This window comes from Phalacrocorax aristotelis, chromosome 1, assembly GCF_949628215.1.
Source record: "Phalacrocorax aristotelis chromosome 1, bGulAri2.1, whole genome shotgun sequence".
NCBI classification, from domain to species: Eukaryota; Metazoa; Chordata; class Aves; order Suliformes; family Phalacrocoracidae; genus Phalacrocorax; species Phalacrocorax aristotelis.
In genome coordinates, this window is record NC_134276.1 from 175,811,821 (window position 1) to 175,837,428 (window position 25,608).

General features: G+C 38.6%; 1 protein-coding gene across 5 annotated transcripts in view; it reads right to left on the reverse strand.

Annotated features, from left to right (window-relative positions):
• The window catches only part of NAV3 (neuron navigator 3), a 409,880-nt gene that overhangs the window by 264,326 nt on the left and 119,946 nt on the right, over positions 1-25,608 (reverse strand). For 4 of the 5 annotated variants that reach the window (XM_075080751.1, XM_075080753.1, XM_075080752.1 and 1 more), the window contains exon 1: positions 5,319-6,003. The exons of the other annotated variant lie outside the window; for it this stretch is intronic. In XM_075080751.1, the coding sequence (XP_074936852.1) occupies positions 5,319-5,561 (243 nt within the window). In that variant the 5' untranslated portion in view covers positions 5,562-6,003. Of the gene's footprint in view, positions 1-5,318; positions 6,004-25,608 lie in introns of those variants that run through there. 5 annotated transcript variants of the gene reach the window in all.

The following is a 25,608-nucleotide window of genomic DNA, read 5'->3' on the forward strand; positions in this document are numbered from 1 at the left end:
CATAGCCATCCTCCAAGTCTGGCGTCTGGTGACAGGCAGGAGTTACCACATCACCGACAAACTGCTGACAATTGGTGAGGAAAAAATGGGAAGTTTCTGTGCTCATTCCAATGTCCTACTGTGACAGGGCTGGATGAACAACACTGGAAGCCCTCAGACCAAGACTAAGAGGCAATAGTATGATACTAAGAGAAATGGACTTCAAGAGTCACTTTAATAGCAGCCGTATCTTTTTGCCTAATCACATCAAAGTATTCAGCTTTGTTTTGTGACACTGACATTCATTTTAGATTACTTTAATGATGTTCACTTGGTACAACTAAGTGTTACAGACCCCATTCTTTGTTGGCCACACTCCCCGTGTAGAGCACATCTATTTTTGTCTGATCAGTTGATGTATAGATTGCTTGCCCAGCTGTGCTGCTCAGATTTCTGTGCTCTACAGAAGCCACCAGACGTGTCTCTCTTCTCAGGTGGACACATCATATTCTTTGTCATATGTTCCAAAAGTCCTTGTACCAGATTCGTTTCCTGAGTTCCCCTGAGATCTTCCTATCTTAAAGTTGGACTGTTTAATGATGAACTTGGTGGGGCTGGGCCCCTCTAAAGGAGATCACAAATTACTGTCCATGCATCCTCTGGATATCACTATCTCCATACTACAAGAATGTTAATATATACCCCCAAAACTGAAGTATCTAGAAAAGTTTTAGGTTTACATATGTATATTGGATCAGTTTTAAAGCCTGACTAGAACTTTCCAATAATGAACAGTGATATGAAAAATGTTGCAGTCATGACAGGAAGACTTGATTAGTGGATACAGAGAAAAATAAGTCATATGCAGAAGCCTGTAAAGATGTCTGCCAACAGGAAGGAAGAAGCAGATAAAGCAGACAGCAGCAGACAGATAGCATGGACAAAGAGAAACTGAAAACAAGGAGAAAAAGAAATGAGATAATATGACAGTAAAGGAATGAATTAACTCAGGAAAGAAGGCTAAAATCTTATCATCCAAGTCATATAACTGAAAGACTGCAATTAATATATCAGATTCAGCTGAGAGAAAATTCAGTTTGCAAGCATAAATTAGGGTGCAGTGCTCTTTCAAAAGGGAAGTTTGATGATGCATAAAGCAGAGCACTAGAAGGAGAAGCCCCAGGATGCCAGGCCAGAAGACTGGTGTGCCTAACTCCCAGCAGCTGCTCAGATTTGTGCCAGAGAGGATTCATGGCAGTGTCCTTGAGCCTGTGCCATCAAATGTGTGAGGGCAGTTGAAATCAGTCATGGTGACCTGGAGAAAAATGTTATTGCCATTGTCATTTTGCTACAAGTCAAATAGTATAGAGTTGTCACTTAGTGACCAAAATAAGTTGGCTTTGCAAAATAAGTGTTTCTTCATTCCTTTAGTTTTAAGACATTGCTTCATTTACCTTTCTACAATATCGCTTGATATTTTTTCAGTTTGTTACTGTTAGCAGCCTATTCTACAACTAGAACAGTATCATAAGGCAGCCTAGCATGATCCAATAGTTTTGGTCTCATTAATGTAGCAAGCAGTATAAAAATGGTGACACAGACATATAAATAATACTGCACCACAGTTAAAAAAAATATTACAAAATATATTGGTGTTTTCAGACAACAGTTTGCATAAAAACACTCTATGGTCCAACTGAACAGCAAAACTCCATCTGCTTCAAAGACAGCCAGCATTTCACCTCATGAATCCAGCAGCTGGATTCTTTTCCTGTGTACATATATAGGAATAAACTTTTGTCTATATGATACTCAGAGAAAAAGAATGTGCTCTGAATGCTTGTGTTCAAATATTTTACATGACTATTCACATCATAAGTGTTCACGCAGTCAGTTTAAACATTAGTGGGTTTAGCAAGAAAGCAGAAGGACCTGTATGTGACTTATGTACCAAAGTACAAATCATGAAAATTTTGAACAGAAGTATAGTTGAATAAACTACACACAGAGTAATTTATGTCATTATCAACTTATTATTTGCTTTCCTAGGCTTAACTATGTTCTATCCAATTAAGAAAAAAGTTGAGCATAATCACCTCAAATTTTTTCTACCACAGTTTTTATTAAAATAATAATAGCACTTTAATTAAACTTCAGACTGCATCATGTCCACAAAAAAGAAAACAACAGAGACTACATGTGCAAGTGCAGCAAAATCATGTGAGATGGGAGAGACGCCTAGGGAAAAGACAACTGATGCTTGCAGCTGTATTTCTAACCAGCTTTGGCAAGGCAGTTGTGTGAGAAAGCCAACACAAGTGTCAAAAGTCTTGAACAATCAGGTGTGGTGAGACTGAAGGCCATAGAGGAAACAGCTGGGTGGCAATGACCTACTATATTGACATGTATAACCCAAATTTATCTTGGAATCTTTAGCACTTATAGATAGCAACAGGATATGTCACAGTGACTACATGTGTCAATCTAAGTGCCTTCCAGACAGGATGAGAAAGCTGGTGACCCACAGTGCAGCATATGTAAAATACCAAAGAAAGCAAATCTAAAGACTGTAATCCATCAGCTAAGGGCAAAAGTTAACCAGATGATTAACTCATATGTTCCATTGCCTCTTGCAGATAGATATCTATCATGTTTCCCTCAAAAATCAGTGCTGCCTTATATCCAATGATATAACATAAGCACACAAGCAGATATAGGCACACATGCTAAATAGGCAGATTTTACTCCCAGTTGGAAACTCAGGCTAGATATTCATTACATTTTGATTGAAAGACCTTTTATCTGATCACTGTTATAATGAAACATTCCCAGTGTACAGCATTGTAAACCACAGAGCCACGTAAGAATATGACACGCTTGATTAATATGCTTCCTAACCAATCTACCAAAGGTCTATTGGAAACAGCACTCACAAATGGTCAAGCTTTGGGACGACACAATCTGTAATGCAGGACTTGCATCTGCTTAGCAAACCTGAAGAGACATTAACCCTAACAACTCCCTGCTTAGAACTACTGCTTAGATAACCTGGAATGCTGCTGAGGCTACCAGGCACTGGGAAACAGGGTGGCATGGATGTCCATCGCTGATGAAGAAAAATAGCATTCAATACTTTTAGGCTGATACTTTGAAGGTTACAAGTAAGAAAAGCCTAAAAATTTCTTTGTCGTAACCACGCACCTTATAGCCCAAACTACTTCGGCAAAGACATTCCATGAAACTTGCTTAAAAGGTGAATAAAAGAGAATCCTTCAAAAAAATGTGCCTGGAAGAAAACTGGGTAAAAGGCTGCTGCTAAGCTTTACTGGGAATGTTGGACTTGTAAGGGGGGAGTACAGAAAGGCTACAGAAATTAGTAACTTCTTGAATGTTGAGAACTTCTGTAAATCCAGGTGGCCAGGGGAGGTTTCCAGACCATCACATGTACAAACTGGTCTTACTCTTTAAGGATCATCTTTTAAAAGTGCTCACCTGCCTCTACTGAGAAGAGAAAGAGAGAGAGATTTAATGGCTGGTAGGTTGGGTTTTTTTGGAGGTTGGTTTGTTTTGTGGTTTTTCCTTTAAAAACAGTCTCTAAGATTACCAGTATTGTCAAACCCATGAAACATGAAATGACAAATTGGTATCACAGTTTGGGTCCATCTAGCCTGTTACTTTATTCACTGGCAATGCAGCAGTGCTCAGGACCAGATGCCTTGGAAGGTTATGACTCCCATTAGCTCTCATGCTAATTACTAGTAATTCCCAAGTGTTTTAAACACTGAGGGCAAGATGATTTATACCTTTCTCCACACTTTTTCAAAGAATCAAGAAACATCTCTCAGTAGGCAATGTAACTGTATTCTTTTTTTTCTGAAAATAGTACTAGCAAATCAAATTTACTTTTCATGCAATATCCATTAAAGAACAACATTAAAGAGGAACATGAAGAACATTTTCGGTTAAAAATAAGCTAGAAAGCAGGAATCACATTGTGTTGAAAATTTGTATCATTATCTTCATGTCACACTCATGTCATAGAAAAGGGCTGTTCATCACTTCTGGTAACCAAGAGATGAACAGTCTGCTCCTTCTTTACATTTCTATATAGCATGTCTGAGACCATCAATGCATCATCTTTGGAAGGCAGGGAGAGGTGATACAAAAAACTCCAGGGGAAAAATTAAGTGACATGACCAAAATCTCATGGGGAAATATGTGGCAGGGATTAAAAAGGAAGCCAAATGTTCAGAATTCCAACCCTGTGCTTTAACCACAAAACCAACTTTCTGCACTAATATTGAATTAGCCCAGTAACTAAAAACAAAGGAAAACCAAGTACATATATTACGTGTATCTTGCCACTTTAACAACTCTGATGACACTCAAGTGTCCTCAAACTAAATAAGAAACAACTACAAATATATGTTTAATCCCAGTGTGGTAATCAGTTCCACAAACCAAAAGTACTAAAAAAGCAAGGGAATGAAACCTCACATAACACTGCTTGCTGAAGCTGTTAAACCACACATACAGACGTAATGTACTGACTGAAAGATCTACAGGAATATATACTACTGACAAAAAGGGACACAATACTCATGTTCAAAGCATGAAGAATGTCTTCAGCTACAGCAGAAAAACTAGTAGACAATCAAGCATAAGTTATAAAGACTCAAAAAGAACTCCCTTACAAAAGAAAAAACCCTAAGTAGTCTAAAAAACTGTTGTGGCATCCTGCTTCAGACAAAATCTTTTTTTTTTTTTTAATCACAATGAATAGAGCTAGATAGGGGCTAGGAAGAAGCTATTTTGCAGTAGACAAAAATACAGGTACTTTTCAATGAGAAGCTGTTTTTCTGGTTCAGCAGTTCTGCAGCAAGAGTAGCCAGATCGTTTGAAAAGTGAAAAGAAAATCAATTACTTGTTTTTATTTTAAAAAAGCCTCCCTGTGGGAATAGGTGTGGGCGTGAGAGTTCTTTTTAAACTTCATAATATAACATGAAGCAGCCAAGATTTTTTTTTTTAAAGTACTGTCATGTCATTGCTCTGCTTACTGGGTTCCGGAATGATTTTTCTCTACTTATGATTCTACTGATCCTTATCAAAATGCATCTGTGAAACTTTCAACACAAACACATTTAAAAACAGAATATATATTCAAACAGCAACACTGAGCAAAGCAAATTTCCAAGGCTGCTATGCAAGTTCACTGATGTCAGCAAGCCTTTTTACACAGTTAGCCCCAAGTTCTGCATGCAGTAGATTTCTATCAGATTTGTCTGAGCAAATCAGCATTTTCTGAGAATTGAGATCCACAGGTAAAGTTTACAACTAACCTTGCTATCTTCGATCTCCTGGGTTTTTCCTTGAAGTGCTCTCCTCTCTCCAAAATCACAGGCTGACTTTAACGTAAGCTGACAAGAAAGCATTGAGCTCTCGGCCCCAGTAAGCTCCAAAGACTTTGGTGAGTACTGCTGCGAGCCGGCGGGGCCAAGGTTGGGTATCGGGAGGGCAGTGTGAACAGGCTTTGACCCTACGGCTGGCTGTCTTAGCTTGGAGGCAACCCCAAGTACAGGCATGGCTTCTATAAAAGTATCTTCTTTCTGCCAAAGAAAATGCTCCTGACCTCAGTCTGGTAGACTCCAGCTTCAGCAATTCCAGAACAAATACTTTAAACAAAAGTAGCAGTCATCTTTTCAAAAACGTCTTAAAACAATAATATTACGAGTTTCACAAGGAAGCAAAACTTTTTCTTCATCTCTCCCCTTCTCTCGCACAGCCACTCACACGCGCTGCTCAGTGAGTCAGTGGCTCTGTAAGACTAAACACTCCTTTGGGGCGTGAACTTTTCTTGAAGGTAACTGCCACAGAGCTGCCTGTCTGGGATTAAAGAACTCATAAATTTGCTTTCTCTTCTTCCTACAGCATTCCAGGTCTGTACATTAAGTGAATGAAGGACTGGAGAAAAGGAGGGAGAAAAGAGATGAAACCTCCCCGTACTCCAACTGTCAAAACAACTCCGAGACCACAACACTGGAAGCAGAGACCTCTTCCTGACTACATAAATAACCAGCCCACATCTTAAAAAAAAACAAACCTCTTTTTCTTTTCTGATTTAAAAAAAAAAAAAAAAAGACCTGAGTAGTGGCCAAAGCAAACAGCTGTTGGAAGAGTTTTTATCCCGGAAATAATCTCAGCAATGAAGCTGTTTGTCTGATTCCTGGCTATTTTTCACTGCTGACAACCATGAGCTACGGTGTTTCATTCCCTGCTCCTCCCGTGAAATCAGGTTAAAATCATGCAAGAGCGTGGCTAGGAACAGACGTTGAATCACAGTGTGGGTAACGTCTGTCTGTGCTATGAAAAATCCATACAAAAACACAGAGCAGGATATAGGAAAATCACAAGCATTGTTAGAAGATTTAGTCAATACAGCTTTTCAAAGCTGTTGTTTTTTTTCTTTTCTTTTCTTTCTTGGTGGTGGTGCTAACGTCATCTAGTCAAAGTTAACGCTTCCCTTTCTAAAAGCATTTAAAGCTCCATGAAGTCTATGTCCAAAGCATCATTTCTGCTTGTTGCTCATAGAAATATTCTTGCTGGCAACCTTAAATCCTTGTACTCGGAAATACAAGACAGATAGACAAGTAGAGCCGGCTATAAAATGAGTCATGATGGACAGTCCAAATTGCCGAGCAGTATAAATGCTTACTTAAAAGGACAACTGTAAATTCCTCTGATAGCCTATAGCAGGGGATCCCATTTTAAACTGAGATATAAGGAAAAAAATGCGCAGAAATGCCACACGATTAAACTCCTATGGGAATTTATCACCTAGCATTATGGACAAAGATGTTCCACGTGTTTTTCTTGTTCTCTCTTCCAAACTAAAACATAGAGAGATAGGATGACCTGAATCCTATTCTGCCACTAATATCTTACATGGTATTAACTATGCCTTCTCAGAATAGTATTTACTATTAACACTATAGCTGTAAGCCCAAGAGAAAACAAGAGCCTTCTGGAGCTTTAAGTTCTCAGGTTAAGGATGGCAAGAGTTAGAAAAAGCATTGAAAAGAAAACAAAGTAAATGAGAAGCAGACTAAAAGGATCCTCTTAAATCACTCTTTGAAATTACTTTGCAGAATAAAACTGTAATACACACCTATTATCCTCTATCTTTTGTTTACAAAGATCTCACTGACACAGTAGTTAAAAATTCAACTCTCAATATTGACTTATAAACTATCCCATTCTTTTTTGTAGCTTGTAGGAGTGAATCTGACATGGTTTAGGAATCTCCTGAGTTTTACAGTGTGTGTATGGAGGATCAGCACACCCATTTCAGCATCCCCTGTTATCTTCTCTTTGGTTTTGCCACCATAAACGGTAGCTGCAATGGCCTTTATACAAGACTGCACAGAGGTAACTGCTCTGCATTTCAGACAAGTTCAGCCCACAGGATCCACCACTCAGCTCCAACAAATGGAATATTCTTGTTCAGTGTGACATTTCAGGTCTTGTGCAGAGCAAAGGGGAAGAAAACTCCTTGTGCGGTCTGCATTTGTTCTCCAGCATCATAAAGCACTGTGGCTGTGTAAGGAATTTAGGTTTCTCAGGCACAACTGTTAACAGTTAACGCTTTAGAAAGTGCACATATGCAAAGGCTGAAGCGGACCACAGGAAAAGAGGGATTTATCTCTTGCAAGGTTTGAGGAGATGAAAAATCCTCATGAGGACTGTTAACCAATGATCAAGACAAAGAATAAACTAGAGTCATGAGACAGATACATTCTGAAAAAGAACTTTGCCAGAAAAATGTAATTTAATCTTATTACTTCTCAGGGTTATAATTTTACGAAGTAATGCATTATGGTAATCTTGCTGTTATCCTTTTGAATACGAATGATGAGGTCATGATACCCACAGTCTCTTTTGCAACCCATTTTCCCAGCACAGAAACCCTAAAAGTAATAAGTAAGCAAGCTTACTAGGAGAGAGTCATCTGTAATACATAACCAACAGGGTTTGGAAACAATGATGTGAAGCTGGTGTTACTCTCTCAAAATAATTATTACTCTTTCAAAATAGTTATTAATTATATTATGGCTTTTAAGCTAGTACCAGGTCAGGGCCATCAACTTCAGAAAACCATTTAGCTAGAATCTTTACAATGATAAAACCCAGAAGTCCTTCTCATCTACTGAAGATACAAAGAAGAATCTACATGATTATTTGCAGGAACAGGGAGAGGTAATGGAGGAAAACAACAATACTACTCTACAGGTAAGAATGTGGTTACAAGCCTGGTTACAAGCCTGGTCTTCCTTTTTTTTTGTTCTTTGTCATTCTAATTCTAAGCAAAAGATAAATAAACAAACATCTGCTATCCTTAGAAATCACTTAGCTACATTTTTCACTTGAAAGGCTTTTGTGTACCTCATGATAATGTGGGTCTTATGAAGGATGTCAGGGGAAAATAATATGTAACAGCTAAGCCTCAGTAGTGTTTTCCATGCAAACAGGAAAGCACAGGATAAAGCATCTGTGGACAACATGCATGAACTGGCACCGGATGCAGGTGATGGGGGTGGAGCTGGACAGGCAGGGGATGGCACCTCAGGCAGAAGGTGTCTGGGCCCCCAAGGATTCTGTGAAGGGAGGAACGGGGCATACCTGTGGGGAAATGGTAAAGCTGGAAGCTGCAAAGAAGGGTACCTTGTTAGGTATCGTGCTGGCAATGTGAGTTTGGTGGGATTGTCCTCGGTAGCTCTGGGGTGGGAAGCTAAGTGACCATCACGCAGGGCTGCCAGGGAGAATCCAAAGAAGGAATGAGGATGATTTAGATATGTGTGAATAGTGTCCATACAGAAAGAAGGCATGCATGTGAGAAACCAGGGGTGGAGAAGTTGCAAGCAGTGGCTATAACATGGGGTTACATGAAATCAAAGATGACACCAGACCACCTGGCACGAGGGACAAAAGTACTGCTGGCAGGATAAAGAAAGTAGTGAGTAAAAAGATACAGCTGACAGAAACAAGGGACACCCATCGTCACTTGGGCACATGAAGCTGATAGAAACATACCTAGAAAGGGATTGCAAAGAAGCAGGTCAGGCTAAACATTGTACAGAGAGAGGGCCTGTAGGTTTCTAATTTTCCCGCCTAGACATTTCTCAGCTTAGACATCCCCAAGCCAGGCAGGTAGGGGACATCATCTGAATTCAGGATGCAGGAGGATGAACACAGATCATGACTAAAGCCCTGACACAAGGGAAATGGTGAAGTTGTGCAGGAAAGGTTAGAAAGTTATGAGGAAGCTAGAAGACAACCAAGCTGTGGAAAAAAACAAAGGGCAACATTTCAAGTGGAATGGTAGATAAGGAGATAAAAGTGGAAAGAGAGACCAAAAAACGGGAAAACAGAGCAAAGGTCAAAACACAATTCTTAGTAGTCTTGTCAACAGTAGTGGCAGTTCCAGCAAAATGTTGAAGAGAGGACCACTTCTTTAGCTAACAGTGATCAAAAATTATGACAATCTGGCTATAAAGCATGACTCTGAAAGCATCAAGCAATCAATGTTTTTACAGAAATTAGGAGTTAGGTGAATGATCTGTACTTCAAAGTAAGACAGTATGTATGCATTCAGTATAATAATCCCCACATCCCAGAAAAGGTTGTAATATTTATTTCATATAACAAGAGTAAACACACCTGAAATCTAAGCCACCTCATAAAAGAAGGTATCTGTCAGTTGTAATATTAAGGTGACTTTTTGTTCTCGAGACTTAAGAGGAATAACCATTCACAGCACAACACTCTAGCATAAATTTCCTTTCCTTCACTGCATCTGATACCAGAACAAGTCCCATGAAGGCTGCTCCCCTTCTGTACCCCCAGCCCTCAGACAAACTGCTTGCATGAACTGAACAGACAGCTGGCAATATCTCCCAGACCACAGGAAATATCAAGAGAGGGGACACCTGCCTCAAAAGTGGAGCCAAGAGATTTGTTTGCTCCTTCTGGTCTATGATCTTCGACAAGGAAGCTGTTGCATGTGTCCAGGGTCAAACAGGAAATGTCAGGGGTCCAGAGACTGCAGAGGTCTGTTCTGAGCTGTTTCCCTACTTCATCCCACTGGTGTAGCAGCTGTGTCTATAGCTTACATGAGCCAGGCCAATTTCTGAACGAGCTTGAATGTGCCGATACAATCACACAATTTTGTGCATACCCATCTCAGGTTGAGCAGAAAGCTTTCCCCAGCTGGGAACAGAGAATTCTTGAAAAAGCAACCAACATTATTAAAATAATGAAAGTACCTGAAATGGCTTTTATGATTTATTTAATAAATCCAGGTAAGCCAGGATTAAACTTTTGTAATACAAATAAGAAGCATGCCGGGTGCCTGTTTGATGCAACAAAATATGTTCAATGTGTCAGATAACGATGAGAGAAATTGTTCAGCTCTGACTCATGTTCACAGTGTAATTCTACCAACACCATTTTTGTTATTACGAAGTCAGGTGGATCCATTAGTCTCTAGGTAAGACATGTAACAAGTATTTAAACCTATCTGCAAGCATGCAATACTACTGAGTAAGCTGCTATTGTTTTTCTTAACAGTTTGGAATTCCCAAAGATATATAAACCAAAGCCCAGTTACAGTCACATAAAAAGGTGCATCCGGCTTCCTGAAGGAAATCCTTCTGCTTTGGCTGAATGTTTGGGGAAGTTTTTCAAAGAGGACAACTTTTATATAAGGATATCGTTTTATCGCCTGAACAATTTGGCCCTTCAAAGCTCAGCCAGGAGTTTTTAGTTTTGAATGCATTAACAGATAGAAGTGACCAGATCTTTTATAATTTTTTTTATTTATGCTGTACATTTGCAACATCTTCTATTATAGGATTTCAAACCTTTATGCATAATTTAGTACCATACCTCCTTGTGACGTATGTAAGATGTATTAAAATATAGTCAGGTGGAACCATCAGGCTAAATGACATTACCAAGCCTATATGGAGCCTCAGTACCCTCTTTCTCAAGTAGGGATTTTTTTGGTTTATACATCTGTGTCAGTTAAAATTATAATTACTTCTCTTTGTTACACACTGTATTTAATCATGAAGTATTTAGCTCAAAGGAACCAAGCTTAAATACTGTAGGATTGGGAAATGTAAACAAAAATTGTGTAAGGATAAGAAAGGACTAGTAGAAACTGAACACACTATGTAAGTATTTACATACTGACCTACTGACTAGACCATACAGCCAGATGGTAAAGCTTAATGAAAGCATTAGATTTCTTCTTTGGGAGGTGGAAGAGGAAAAGAAAAAAAAAATTGGATAATCCGTTTGTTCCTTTCTAAGCAAATGAACCAAACAACAAATGCTGAAGACTCTCAAAGCTGCTGTTAACTGCAGCTAACAAGGAAAACCCCCCAGTAATTTCAGTCTGCATAAACTGATCTGAAAGATTATACTCATCCTAAGAATCGAAGTGCCAGCTTTTCTTTCCTTTTTAACTTTGTCCTCAGTTTCTCCTTTACAAACACTTTCCAGGGTGCCATGTGCCATAGCAAGCACACCGGCTTCTCCAGCATCCTTCTAGCCACTGGCAGGTACCTTCTCCCTCTTGAATTTCTGCTCTTTTCTCCATCTGGCTGTCTCTGAAAGGATTTCTGGCTTTGGATCACCTTTGGTGGGCCATGGTGAGTTACTGATTTCAACTCCTGCTTGCCCTATATCTTTCTGTTTAGAATACATTACTTCAGTGCTGCATTGCCAAAGGAGCATTTCCCTCACTTCTCAGGGCATTTAAGAGCATTCCAGCTCTCTCTAGAGTTACTGGAGAAATGTCTAAGGTAGACACAACAAAACCAGACATTTCTAGAATGCATGATTAAATTCTTAAGTGATAACATTATTTTCAGTGGAAGTGGTAAGGAACAGAATTCCTGGCCCGTTTTTATTAATGTTATTAATGGAAGCAGTTTTGCTCCATTTGAAATTTTGACCAAGGTTTAAATTACCTTTTGCTCCCCCAAAAAAATGGTCCTCATAATTCTCTCCAATGACTACTGCTCTCAACAGAGATCTCCCTAGAAAAAAGTTCTCCCAATGCACATACACCCTAAAATCCTGATGGAATATTTTATGACACTGAGGAGACATAAGTCCTAATTACATGAGAAGGAAGTTGGCAATATTTCTGTGTTAATCAAAGCTATTCTTACTCTTGATACTAAGTGTGAACTGTTCAGGACTTTCATCCAAAATTTCTTCAGAGAATAAACTTACTATGAAATTTTCTAATGAACTGTAAAAAATAACCCATTAAGACAAAGAAACTGAGATTAAAGAGGAATCTGCTGATTATCTGCCATCAGGTAGCTGGCAGACTGGCAAACCTGTGCTTTAATCTGCTACAAAGGGAAACTCCTCTTACGAGCACTGTGGATCTCATAGAGGGTTTCAAAATCATAGCTATGCTGGCATTCACTTCAGCACTGTAGTGAAAAACTGCTCCATAAGGTTCCCATTGGTCTACTAAAAAAAATTAAAAAGCAACCTTAAAAAAAAAAAGGCTTAGAAACATCTGTTACAGTCATGAGCAGACTCTTGGCCAAGAGCGGCAACAACAGTAAGAGACTTTGAAGTCAATCAGCTTTGCTATCACCAGCAGATACCCCTGCAGTCAATGGAAATTACTGCACAGAGAGTTTGGGAGATATGAAGAAAACTTGCTCTGCCAAAAGTGCATATAGACAGCAGTGAAGAAAAGAACAACTTTTTTAATAATCATGAAAATGGTTAGGAGTGAAAGGTTAGCAATAGGTGCTTCAAAAAAACCAGAAGACTATGTTAATACTTAAAAGAATACTTCATGAAAAGAAAGATGGATAGATTTTCAGGGACTAGCTTTGATATTTGACCTTAAACAAGTGTGAGCTGCACTGCAGCTGGAGGAGCACTTCTGACTCACAGTCTACTGTCTGCTTCCTTCTTGCTTTGAGACTGTTGTCATCCATTGCTGGCTTGCATCACCCACAATTTATAATACCTGCTGTGCTAGCTATACCACCTCTACCCATCTGCTTCCCCGTACCTTGATGTAAGTCACAACTATTGCATAATATTGCCTGTTATTCCTCACTGATTATCAGTATGGGTGAATGATCCAAACCATGTTTTTGGTTTCCTGTTTTTCTTTGGAGATAGTAATCATAATGAATTTTATTATCAGTAAGCCTTCCTACAATACTCACAGTATTTTAATTTTCTTTAACCAAATAAATATTTCATATTTATCTTACATTCCCTGTGATTCGCACTAATTCAGGAGATACTGACAGACATTTTAAAGGCAAGATTTCCTATGGCAAACTTAACATCTCAACATAAAGTGTGGACAAACATTGTAGTTCTTGGAGAATACTTACAAGATCACCACTACATTACCTTCCCTGCCACAATTCCCATTGAAAAAATCTGTAATTTACTTTGATGACGGACAGGTGTACTGTTGAAAGCATTATGCCCCATGGCAATATTAGGTTTACAGTTGGACTCAATCTTAAGGGTCTTTTACAACATAAATGATTCTGTGATTCTATATGCCCCATTTTAGGAAAAGGTTCTTCACCCAGGGGGTGGCGGAGAACTGGAACAGGCTCCCCAGGGAGGCAGTCATGGTGCCAAGCCTGAGGCTATTCAAGAAGCATTTGGACAATGCCCTCTGACACATGGTGCGATTTTTGGGGTTGTCATATACAGGGACAGGAGTTGGACTCGATGATTGTTGTGGGTCCCTTCCAACTCAGGACATTCTATGGTTCTGTTATTTCCATACACCTCACCTCCCTTGCACATCTTCTAATGCCAATGCCTCAGGATACTGAGTGATGGATCCTTGCTCTGACTCGCACTGACATTTTAGATCTCAAGATCCTAGGTAAAGAACAGATGTTGTCAAGTTCCTTGAAGTCTCACTAGGTTTTTTGTTTTGTTTTGATAAGCAGACATGCTCTTTCTGCCCATGTCTTTGTACTATTTGCCTGCCCTGATTGAGGACTTAAAATAACACTGTACAGAGCCTACATTTTTAGCAGCATTTCTTCACCAGGGCTTATCACCACGCTCACTGCCCTTGGCTGGTGCTTGGCTAGCTTGGAGCTCTGACAGAGATGGTCACTCATCTCTACCTGCAAAATATTAAGCAGACAGGCCTTGTGTGTCAATGAATACAAAACCTTGACCACGTATGATTTAGCTGTAAGTGGGTGCTCTTCTCTTTCAAATAAAAATTCGCTTAATGCACATGCTAAAAATCTCAACCATCTGCCTCTATCCCCTGTTGGCCATATGTGAACATTTCCTACAGTTAGCCTTGAACGCTTGCGCCTTGCTCCATTCTGCTGTGATCAGAGCGTGCTCCAGGCCAACTGCTGAAATGGATTTAGTATGTCACTAGGCCAAACCTTCCAGTTTTTTGATCAATGGGTGTCAAGGATGAACTGCTGTTTCTTATTACCAGACACCTCCCCATCTATACTACACCATATACCCTGTGCCATCTTAACAGAAATATAATAATAGTACATTACAATAGCAGCTTTTCAGGTCAGCAAACGATATTTTCTCACCACCTCTCTTTCTATAGATGCATGATTTTATCTTTCATATGTATCTTTATGTATATATGAGTACACATGTTTAACATGTCTGACAGTCATTAATGCCCTTTGAGCAATTCACCTGGGTTGTTTTATCTTTCACAAAAAAAGAAACACTCAATAGCACACAGCTGTCAGAAATAACTTCAAATCCTGCAGATGTTAGATGCTTCCTTCCTGCTCCTCAGCATACTGGGGAGAAATATTACCTTACAGATGTGGCATGTTAAAAAAAAAAAAAGGCTATGATTATTTATTATATTGGACTTACCTTCAAGTGCAGGAAAAGTGCTAGATGGGAGACAAATGATAAAACTCCTCTCCCAGCTTTCATCCATCAGTGGGATTTTAGAACTGACATATGTAACAAGCATATGGCAGCCATAAAAGCAACATCAGCATTCACAAATTAAAAAATAAAATAGAAAGCCAAAATAATTTTGTTCCACCTACAATAACCCTAGGATGAGCTACGAAGAAAGCACAGTTTTATCAAAACCAGAAGGGAGACTTAACTGGTTACTTAGCTGGAGCATCCAGCTAAATAGATACTGTTAGTTAAAAATCAGCAAATACTAAGTTAACAGCCACTAGTGAAGATGTCAGCAGTGGCATGCACACCTGCACTGGTGACAAAGTCAGAGATCATTATTTACAGAAAAGGTCTTCATTACAAATTCATGTAGCATCACAGCCAACAGTTCAATATCTTTGTTGACAGACCCAGAAAGGTCTTCGGTTGCTACAAAACTGCATAATTCCAGCTACTTCTGTCAGCCAAGTCTGAGACATACTAGTACAGTCTCGCTTTCTACATTTAGAAAAGGTATAATTAGATGCCATACATTATTCCTTTTTAGTCCTTTATTGTTTTCTTTTACTCTCTTTGAAAGCGTTATTTTTCATTCCATTCCCTTCCCTGCACCCAGTGAGAGAATCTTCTCCAGAATAAGAACAAGATGTGCCGGCAGCATTTTTATTTTCTTTTCAGATACCATCATAGCACAGCATTACAATTTCTTCAGTACAAACCACCTGAGCAGTACTGGGATCTGTAACTAGCAGAGTATTCAAAAGTCCACTCTGACAACCTGTCAAAAGAGTCTGGTCTTTTCTGAAACCTACTTTAATTTAGGAAAGACCTCTCCCTTTCCCAGATTCCCACAATACAGGATTTTGATTCTGACTCTCTTTTCCCTATTACTGTTCTCCTGGGGTTCCCTGAGCCCTGTCACTGCCCTTTGCAAGTCTCTACACTATTCCCTCAAACTTTTGCTTATATCACCCTGCTTCCTTTTGGCCTTCTGTGGAGCTTCTTGATTCTACCATATCTGAGCACTTTCATTCTGCCTTTGTCGTGGTTTAACCCCAGCCAGCAACTAAGCACCACACAACCACTCACTCACTCCCCACTGGTGGGATGGGGGACAGAATTGGAAGGGTAGAAGTGAGAAAACTCATGTGTTGAGATAAAGACAGTTTAATAAGTAAAGCGAAAGTCGCACATGCAAGCAAAGCAAAACAAGGAATTCGTTCCCTACTTCCCATGGGCAGGCAGGTGTTCAGCCATCTCCAGGAAAGCAGGGCTCCATCACACATGACAGTTACTTGAGAAGACAACTGCCATCACTCCAAATGTCTCCCTCTTCCTTCTCCCCCCAGCTTTATCTACTGACCATGACATCATATGGTGTGGAATATCCCTTTGGTTAGTTGGGGTCAGCTGTCCCAGCTGTGCCCCATCCCAGCTTCTTGTGCACCCCCAGCCTACTTGCTGGTGGGGTGGGGTGAGAAGCAGAAAAGGCCTTGAAACTGTGTAAGCACTGCTCAGCACTAATGAAAACATCCCTGTGTTATCAATACTCTTTGCAGCACAAATCCAAAACATAGCCCCATACTAGCTACTCTGAAGAAAATTAACTTTACCCCAGTCAAAACCAGCACAGCCTTCCACGATAAAACTCAAGCAGTCCAATGTCTAATGCCATGGGACGCTACTGCAAAAAATAGGACCGTATGCTTGCTACAATATATTAGCTAAAGAAGAAGAAAGAGTGAGAGATACACAATATTCAGTCTGCTGTTCGACCTGGAAAAGGTTTCTTTCTGTGATTAGAGTTTGCGTTCCAGGCTATTCATATTCTGGCCAAATTGATTTTCCCACCCTTACAGAACTGAACTCTGTTCCTCATTATATGGGTGTAAATCTGCAGCAGAAACTTTGAACTTCCAATGAGTAATTCTAGATTTATGCCAGAGTAATTGAGAGCAGAATGTAGCCTCTTGGTTGCTCATAAATATTACACTGTTTAAGATTTCTATCCTCCAACACACTTGTGAACATTCCAGTTCTTTACCCTAACCCTTTTTTTTCCTTCTGCCCATCCTGCAAATTGACATCATAAATATTTGGAATATTCAACACAAATAATATTTGGAAATATTTTACTTTCAAATCAAGGGAAAATGTAACTACTGAGAATGTCAATATCAAGAGAAGCTTTTTTTTCCAGAGAAAATCTCTAAGAACAATACAGAAGAAGCACTTTTCAGCAGTGACACAGGCAGCAGGCATGACTGTCCAGCTCTTTTTCAAGTCTGCTGAACTTTTTATTATTATTATTTTATTAATTTCTAGACTGTTGTGAGTTTGATTACCAGGCACCTCAAAAAGTTTTCTAAATCTATATTTTTAAAACTGTTACAAAAATATTTTGTAACCATTCAACTCATTAAAAATAAAAATAATTTCAAAAAAGTGTACTTTCTATGCTTTGGATAAACTTTATCCCTGGTATAAGTTTAATTAATTCCAGTGATTTTTCCTGCAGCAGGGAAAAATTTATTGTTTACATCATATGCCAACAATTTGTTAGATTTAACAAAATATGAATCCTTCTTACTAAGGATTCCTTCTGTTTAAAAATTTATCCCAATATGTTTTTATCTGAAACAGTTTTGCTGATAAAGCCACCGTTTGTTTGCTGTCCACAGAAGCCAGCCGTGTCACAGAGATATGCCTGTGCATGCTAGTGGTTTCAATCCACCCTGTTTGTCCACTTAACACCAAAGTACCTGGAGATCAGAAATTTTGACATTGTCCAACTAGAACTAGAGAACTGCTTTTCTTTGGTCTGGGGTTTCAAGAGTCACACACTTTCCCCCCTTTTGATGAAAGACAGTTGGTTTCCATTAAAAAAAAAAAAAAAAAAAAAACATTCAAAAGGAGACTTTCCCAACAGGAAAGAGAGTTAAAGTAAGTCAAACCTTAGCACCATGCCTTTTGGATCATGCGCTTATCTCGGTGTGAATATCCCCTATCATTTCAGACTTCAGCTTAGGCCACCTCAAGTTCTCACTAATTATATCTGGATTTATATAGCACAAATGAAAGCAAAATCTTACAGAAGTATTTCTTAACACAGCTTCGAGTTAGGGTGTTGAAAGGCTAGACTTTTAAAGGTGTCTGAGCAATTAGTTCTCACTGATTTAAATGAAAGGGAGGTGAAAAATCCGTTCGTAATTGCAGTGGTCTCAGGGAACCCAAGAACCAAACCCAGTTTCCACAAAAATCTTTCCACAGACAGAAATCTTTCCATAGACTTCGATGGCCACATGTGCTCAATAGTTCTCAGTCAAGGACTCTGAGGCTGGGTTTATATTATGCATTTATGTAAATCAGTTCAAAGAAAGTGCGGAAATTAGTGGGGATGGTAGAAACTTTAGGACTATTATGTGATTTACTTAAATTGGCAGGCCAAACTATTCAGCATCACTTCTATGAGCTCTTTGAAACAAATTTGGCTTAAGCAGAAGCTCTCCTGAACTGATTAAAAAAATTATCAGGGTTGGTTTTGAAAATTTATTTATTCAAGTTCTCTTATTCTACTAGCAGCCAAGTTGAAGTCAAAACTCATCTGTGAATGGAAAAAATATAATTTGAATGGCAGTGGGTTATGTAAAGGCTGCAACTTGTTGCCTAGAACCAAATCTGTGAACATTAAATTGAAAGTGCCAGCCTGAAAAATCAGGAAAGGATTTAAACACTGAAAGCCTCAGATGCCTTTTAAATTACTTTGAATTGATATAAACATGTTGGTTTTCTCCTTTCCTGAATGTCGCTGAGAGAAGCCATTGGGTTTTTGCCGTGACACTCACAATATTAGCAAAACTTCTACTCCCAAATATCTTCCAACTTCCGGCTCCCATGCCCTGGAGTTTTAACCCTAAAGGCAGGAGTCCTAGAGTCTTTCTGAAGTCTTTTAGAAATCTTCTTATAGCTATTGATTTTCTATAGATAATCTGTGCTATAATGGCAATGGAAAGCAGCAACAAACCCGAATACTCCTTTTCTCTGTGTTTCTGTAGTAGATAAGATTCATAAGCCACAGACCAGGACACAAAGAACTGTACAGAGAACAAAAATGAGCCTATCCTCCCCTAAGGAACAGTGAGGGTGAGAGGCGTCGCTGGATTTTGTTGATTCTTCACCATAACCTAACATGCCAGTCTGTCAGAAGAGATCTGATCTATGAAATAAGAGGAGAGTGGTAAGCCACCACAGCGCAAAGAAAATTTGTGAGCAATTATGGTCTTTCAGCCAGTAGAAGGCAGATGGACCAGAGTAGATACTCAGAAAAAGTATCTATTTGTAGGAAAAGCAAGATGGTAGATTATCTGTCTATCCATCCATCCATCCATCCATCCATCTATCCATCCATCCATCCATCTATGTCTAAAGTGTTATGAGAGCCAGGCCATTCATTAGTTTCATGATCATTTTATTCATATAGCTATGTATTGAACAAGCAGACAGTCCTACTGTATTCTTATGCTTACAGTAAAAGGCATTTATGAGTCATGACTTGGATTCTATGACATTTTCATCATTACCCATTCTACTGTCCTTCAGCTGATCAATGTAGGAAAAAATCCAGATTACTACGCGTAGCCCATGACTACATTTCAGTTAAAAATCCTATGACTTAAGCTGCCTTCTAACCCTTCTAAAGCCCTTAATTATATATATTTGAAAATGTACCCTATAACTATCATGCCCCCAAATTGAAATTAATACTTGGTTTTCTTTCCCATTTTAAAAACTTCCTTATTTGCCATTGGTTTTTTACTGTAAAGATTCTATACTAAATCCAAAATTTTATTAGCAAGCAGCTCTTACAGAGGAGAACTGAAAGTCACCATATATTTCTTCTGCTTGTTCTGCAATGTATTTTGAAACAGTCAGTGTGTCTATGGAGTCTGTTAGATGCTTGCATAATTACTGTAGTTAATGAGCTATTTTTAATTTTCTTTCTCATATTAAGTCAAAGATGATGAGGTAGATTAAAATGCACAAGTTCAATTATAGTGAAATAAGCTAAGGCATACAAGTAGCCTTCCGCTGTACACTAGCGTAATGTACTTCCTAAGGGTTTGATCCTGCAGCTCTACCACATATTCAGTTCTCATTGCCATCAGAGGAGCTCAATCATCAGATTCAGGCTATAAAGAAATATCCATTTCAAGCCATTAAGCAGAGCTTGCAAGTTGAAGCTGGTGGGAGTTGTGCAGATATAGGACAGTAGCTGGCCCTGAGGTTTTTGCTAATTTGTTCACCACCCTTTGAAGCACAAAAGCAGGAAAGGAAACCACATGAAATATTAAATCATCCCACATTTCCAAGAAGGTTCTGAAACAATTAAGAAGTACTACTATGATGTATATATGTTAGTTGGTTCTCCAAGAAAGGCAGAAAAATTGTCATAGAAGGAATAAACTTTCCACATACAAGTATAACAACAGAGTATATGTTTGGTTGTTATCCACTGTGCAATACAATACATATTGAGCACTTAATAAATAACTGTAAAAGCATGGCCTGTTATATTTCAGGCAATGGCGATTTCATTGGGAAATTAATTTAGGTCTTCCTCCAACTTTGAAGCCATACAAACATCATATTTTTAAATTCAGAGTGGGACTTCACAAAGGCAATATGTGAAAATATGAGAAGAACGATGGTAACAAAGGAAATGTTTCAATAAAAACTAGATAAAATATACTTGGAAAATACATATTTCACCCTGAAAACTATTAAGAGCAAATTATTCCTTCTTTACTTTTAAAAATATTTTTTACTCTTCATTCTTATCTATAAACTAATTTGTTCTCTTTCAAAATTCTTCTTTTAAACTGACCTGATTAAATTACATTTTAAGTCAGGCAGTGACCGATTTCAGTGCTTAATTATAGTCAGAAAAGTACTGAAAAACTTATGTCTTAACTACATTTCTTCCTAATATTTAACTCTTAATTTTGAAAGTGTTTCATTTCAAAACATTCCAGATGTTTTACTTCAGGATGTAAAAAAAAAAAAAACCCAACACATTTAAAACATACTAGATCAAACAAAATATTTTTCTCTCTCTAAAACAATTTAAAAATTTTAAAATAGATTTGCACAGCTGTAGGGCAAAAGAAGAATAGTTGATGTAGTTGATGTTGGCAAGCAGCTGTTGTGCAACACGCATGTTTTGCAAATGAATTGTCTCTCTTGAAACTTGTGCTCCCCCATCTGTCTGTTGTATCCGTTACAGAGAGGAACACGTCTCTATCAGATTATGAGCTACATTTTGTATTATGTTAGAACACATGTCTAAACTCACCCAAAACAAACCTATCAAATTACTTCCCAGACAGCTGTCCTTCCTGCAAAAGATGTTTGACATCTTAGTGGAAGAATATCATTGAAAAACCATTGAGGCTGCAATTTGAAGCCTACTTCAACTGTTTGACCAATGTTAGCCCATGGAATAGTTATTTAATATTAGGCAGGGAGACAGTAGGGCTGGGGAGACAACTGAATGTGTTAAGGGAACATTTGAGAAGACCCACAGAAGTCCTAGTTAAGACCTGGTCTGTACTGAGAGGAAGGAATTGCTCCTGGGAGTAAGAGGATTAAAGGAGTAGAAAGGATTTTGCCTAGTCTAGGGGACACACACAAGCAGGGGTTAATCTCATGCACCTATATAGATCTAAGTCTGAGCAAGCCAGCCCCAGCTGTAATTACGTTCAGCAGACAGAAACTAGAGTCTGGTTCAAGGATGAGACTAATCAATCTCCTAAGATTCATATTTCCTTCTACTGACCATACCGTGAGTCTCCTTTAGATGAGATCAGATTTCAGACACTCAAGATTACAGTTTCAAGTTACAAAGAACATGGCAGAAACACTGAATTAAACTATTCATACCTTTGTTCTCCTGCCCCCAACATCATTACCGCGTCCATGTCACAGCCCTCTGCCCCGGGCAGTGCTAACCATGCTTATGAATTGAATTGGTCTATTTTTAAACAAAATTAAGTTTTTTTCCCAAGGCCTTTTTTTTTTTTTAAGGGTGGAATAAATTGCCTAATCTGACTCCAGCATAGCTCATTACTTTTTGTGAAGAATGGAAGATATGGGTTCAGATCATGTCTTGTGTGGAAGACAGAATGAAACTTGGACCAGCCAGAACCAGGACAACCAGCCCAAGCCCTGCATTCTGTCTAAAAATGTCCCCATGCTGGTTCGGAGAACTTAATAATATTTTTGTTTATTTGTTTTGATTATCCATATCAAAACCAAATGTTTTGTACTCCTGGGACTGAGAATTTCTAAAAGGTAAAACTATATCTTTTTTCCCTTCTTTTTCATTTGCTTGCATTGGCATAAAATGACTGACAGTATATTCTGAGTCAATCTAAAGTCAATGTCAAGTTCAATAACATGAGCTTCTTGTAACATTACCCAACACAACCCAAATTTCGGTGCCATAGGCCAGAGCATCCTACATCACTAGCCATGAAAGATGTGTTCTGAGACTGGGACTGTGCACCAGTCTCAGATGAATGGACAGTGATCATGTTCCATCCAAAGCCAGCAGAGACAGGAGCAATTGGTCCCACTTGCCACAGACGGGATCCTTTGCATACACTTAGACTGCAAGTTCTTTAGATCAATAGCTCATCTGATATATCTCTAAACTGATGGCTCCTAAACTTTCTGGACAATTCTTAGCCTACAATACTGCTGCACACTTCCATGTACCCTCATTATGAAACTAAGAATCATACACGATACAGACATTAAAGGCCAGCGCTGAACACAACCCTGGCTTTGCTGTAACCTCTGCGATAACCTGAGAACTACAGTTCTGTGTCAGGCAGCACAATGAGACCTGTTTCACTTAAGCACAATACTAAGCTCAAATAGTGATAAAAGGACTTATTCTAGACTTCACCATACATATGAGACCATTCAAGTGGTGAATACCATTAGAAATAACAATAGTGGCATAACAGAATTGTGTTATTGTGAAATTCCTGTGGAGGAAAATTAGCCTCAGTGAGTGTAAAATCAATATCAAGTCTCAACAATTTTTGTACATACCCACAAATTTGAACATAGTTTTTGGCAAGTAAATAATTGGTCCCACAGCAGCTTAAAGCCATAGCCTTGCAACAAACTCCCATCTTTCATTGATGAATAACAATTTTATGTGCAACAAAAGACACCCACACATGAACTGAATATAAGGTAATCTCCTGTTCTCATCTTCATTCATATGGAAAATTGTTCCTCAACTTCTTCCATTCCAACACTTCATGCCTTTGACCACCTTCTGCTAGCCACATAGTAACAAAGTATGCACAACCAAAGCACTTTTTCAGAATTTCAAGATAGAATAAGGTAGCAAAAGGCATATCTGTACTTGGGCAAACTTGACAACAATAGCTATTTGTATTTAAACAATCTCTCGGAACTACGATTTCTTTAGGGTACTTCAGCTGAGTATTACAGCAGAATGACATCAACATATTTTATAATTTATGTGGCTGAAGGTCACCAGGTTATAGAAAAACTTAATTAAAGCACTTCAAAATGTATTTATATATAAAAACCAGAAATTTTGTTTTATCTTGGGAAGAGCTTGTATGTATTCAGCAGGAAAAACTTAAAAAAAATTAATAGTCAATCAAATGACTGTTTTTCCACTTGTGCTTGTGCTTTAGCCATTTAATTCTTTCTGCCCACATCCCAATCCTTAAAAATCATTGCCTATGCAGGCATATAGGAAGACACTGCAAAGTCTCCTACCACACATTTATCTTTCAGACTGTTGCAGCTTATGGATGGTCCTTACAGTATATTTTGGCTCAAAGGTGCCAACTCACTCTTAATTTCCTCTCTTTGATTTATTCCCTGCCCTCAGGATACAAGAGCTCCAAGAATATCAGGCCAGAAGTAGCACAGAGCTATCTGGAATATTTGTTACTCTGTGACTGCAATTCATATGACCTCAGCTGGCTTGACGTGACTGGTGGCAAAACCTGCTGATAGGATATATGCATTTTTTGTCTAGCCGATATACTGAAATGACTTTCCTCAGCTAGAGGGATGGATCCACTTCCTGTCACTCCATGCATTTAAGGACCACAGGACTGTGTATAGCCTTAACTGAAATGTTTATTGATTTACAAGTCAAACTGGGTCTAGGCTAAGGGCTTTAGGGAAATTTCCCGCTTAACCCAAGTACTAGTTTAGTCCCACTGACACTAGAAATATAAGGAACACGAGTGCCAATTAGATGTTAGTCTGTTTATTGTTACAAAAATCCTAGATATGTAGCCTAAGAAGGGCTCTCCAGGAACATCTGGCTGACCCCGAGGCACAGACGGGGATTAAGTACATGGGCCACACACATCAGATCATTGCCTGAGCACATCTTCACTGTCTCCCATGAAGGGGATTATACAGCTTTGCTAAGCAACCTGTTCTAGTACTTTACCTTCAAAGCATTTAGAAAGCTTTCCCCAGCACCCAGTGTTTTGGTACCAGCATGTATTCTGGCTCAGGACAGGTTTGGATGACAAGGGAGTCAGTGTACGGGACTGGCCTTTGGCAGCAGGAAGTATTAGGGTTGTTGCTCTTGCAACTTGGGAAGTTGCCCTAAAATCTTTCTTGTGGGCAACACCTCAGTAAGTTTAGTCAAATCTTATTCTGTCACTGATCATATTTTTGAAAAGCCTAAATCCTCAGCTACTGATTTTATCGTATCTCACACTGCATTTTTTCCACAGAATTTCAAGCCAGAATTGGAAAAAAATGCATTACTGTTAATCACTTTCCTTTTCATACAATGTTACTATAGTCTTTCCTTCAACAGATAATTTACAAATATACAGGGAAAGCAAACAAAAATGTTTATAGTATAACAAAGCAAAAGATGGTCCAAATACAAACATTTTTAAAAAAGCATACATTTTAAAAACAAAGTCCCTGGTTCTGTAAACATTTATTTATATATTTAACTCTTGTAATTTAAATGGCAAATTTTAGCAAAATCAATTAATTAGCGGGAATTGTGCAAGTATATCTTTTTGAGGGCTCTTAAAATTCTGTTTGAATTTCTCCTACAGGATCATCAATTTGATGAGGCTACTATTTGGAGATTCATTTGCATCAGTTTGCTGTAGTGATGTAGGATCTCCTCAATAAAAAAAAGTAAACTTTCATGATTACTAAATAACAGTGCATGTAAATTGCTGATTATTTTAAAATACTTCAGAGCTCAGAACCTTAGTTAATACTTTAAAAATTAATTGAAGAAATAGCATTACATTATCTGTAGCCTGGCAGCTTAACACTGTCAAACATTTGCATGCCTTCGTAGCTGAAATAGATCCATCATTGGTTTCACACAAGGCAGGGCTGGCCCTCATTGTACCCTGCAGCTCTTGGCAGACCTGAGCACAGGTGGAACTGCTGGTTCATAACTTTTTAATTTTTTTAAATAAGAGGAGTTAAAGACCCTTTTCCATTACCTGCTCCAAAGGAGCAGGCATTTCCAAATGCAGATCTGTGGAAAAAGGCTACATCTAAACAAGGGGCCCTTGGGAGCAACTCTGAGCT